Source organism: Ailuropoda melanoleuca, unplaced genomic scaffold, assembly GCF_002007445.2.
Source record: "Ailuropoda melanoleuca isolate Jingjing unplaced genomic scaffold, ASM200744v2 unplaced-scaffold54939, whole genome shotgun sequence".
NCBI lineage: Eukaryota > Metazoa > Chordata > Mammalia > Carnivora > Ursidae > Ailuropoda > Ailuropoda melanoleuca.
Window position 1 is genome coordinate 1 of NW_023228213.1, and position 810 is coordinate 810.

General features: G+C 60.5%; 1 protein-coding gene across 1 annotated transcript; it reads left to right on the forward strand.

Annotated features, from left to right (window-relative positions):
* Positions 1–51: 51 nt before the first annotated feature.
* Positions 52–804, forward strand: LOC117799670 (26S proteasome non-ATPase regulatory subunit 7-like; the record flags this gene model as incomplete). The annotated part of the gene is made up of 1 exon (XM_034652160.1): positions 52–804. A coding segment is annotated over exon 1 (753 nt), but the record flags the coding sequence as incomplete, so codon positions are not given.
* Positions 805–810: the final 6 nt, after the last annotated feature.

Consider the following 810-nt stretch of genomic DNA (forward strand, 5'->3'; position numbering starts at 1 on the left):
GCCGCCGGAGCAGCCACAGACGCCGCCGCCGCCGCCGCTGCCCGAGCCGCGATGCCGGAGCCGCCGGTCGAGCGCGTGGTGGTGCACCCGCTGGTGCTGCTGAGCGTCGTCGACCACTTCAACCGGATCGGGAAGGTGGGCAACCAGAAGCGCGTCGTGGGCGTCCTGCTGGGCTCGTGGCAGAAGAAGGTGCTGGACGTGTCGAACAGCTTCGCCGTGCCCTTCGATGAGGACGACAAGGACGACTCGGTGTGGTTCCTGGACCACGACTACCTGGAGAACATGTACGGCATGTTCAAGAAGGTCAACGCACGGGAGCGGATCGTGGGATGGTATCACACCGGTCCGAAGCTGCACAAGAACGACATCGCCATCAACGAGCTGGTGAAGCGCTACTGCTCCAACTCGGTGCTGGTGATCATCGACGTGAAGCCCAAGGACCTCGGGCTGCCCACCGAAGGCTACATCTCCGTGGAAGAGGTGCACGACGACGGCACCCCGACATCCAAGACCTTTGAGCATGTGACCAGCGAAATCGGAGCGGAGGAAGCTGAGGAGGTCGGGGTGGAGCACCTGCTCCGTGACATCAAGGACACCACCGTGGGCACCCTTTCCCAGCGCATCACAAACCAGGTCCATGGTTTGAAGGGACTGAATTCCAAACTCCTTGATATCAGGAGCTACCTGGAGAAAGTAGCTGTGGGCAAGCTTCCCATTAGCCATCCGATCATCTATCAGCTCCAGGATGTCTTCAACCTCCTGCCGGATGTCAGCCTGCAAGAGTTTGTCAAGGCTTTCTACCTAAAGACC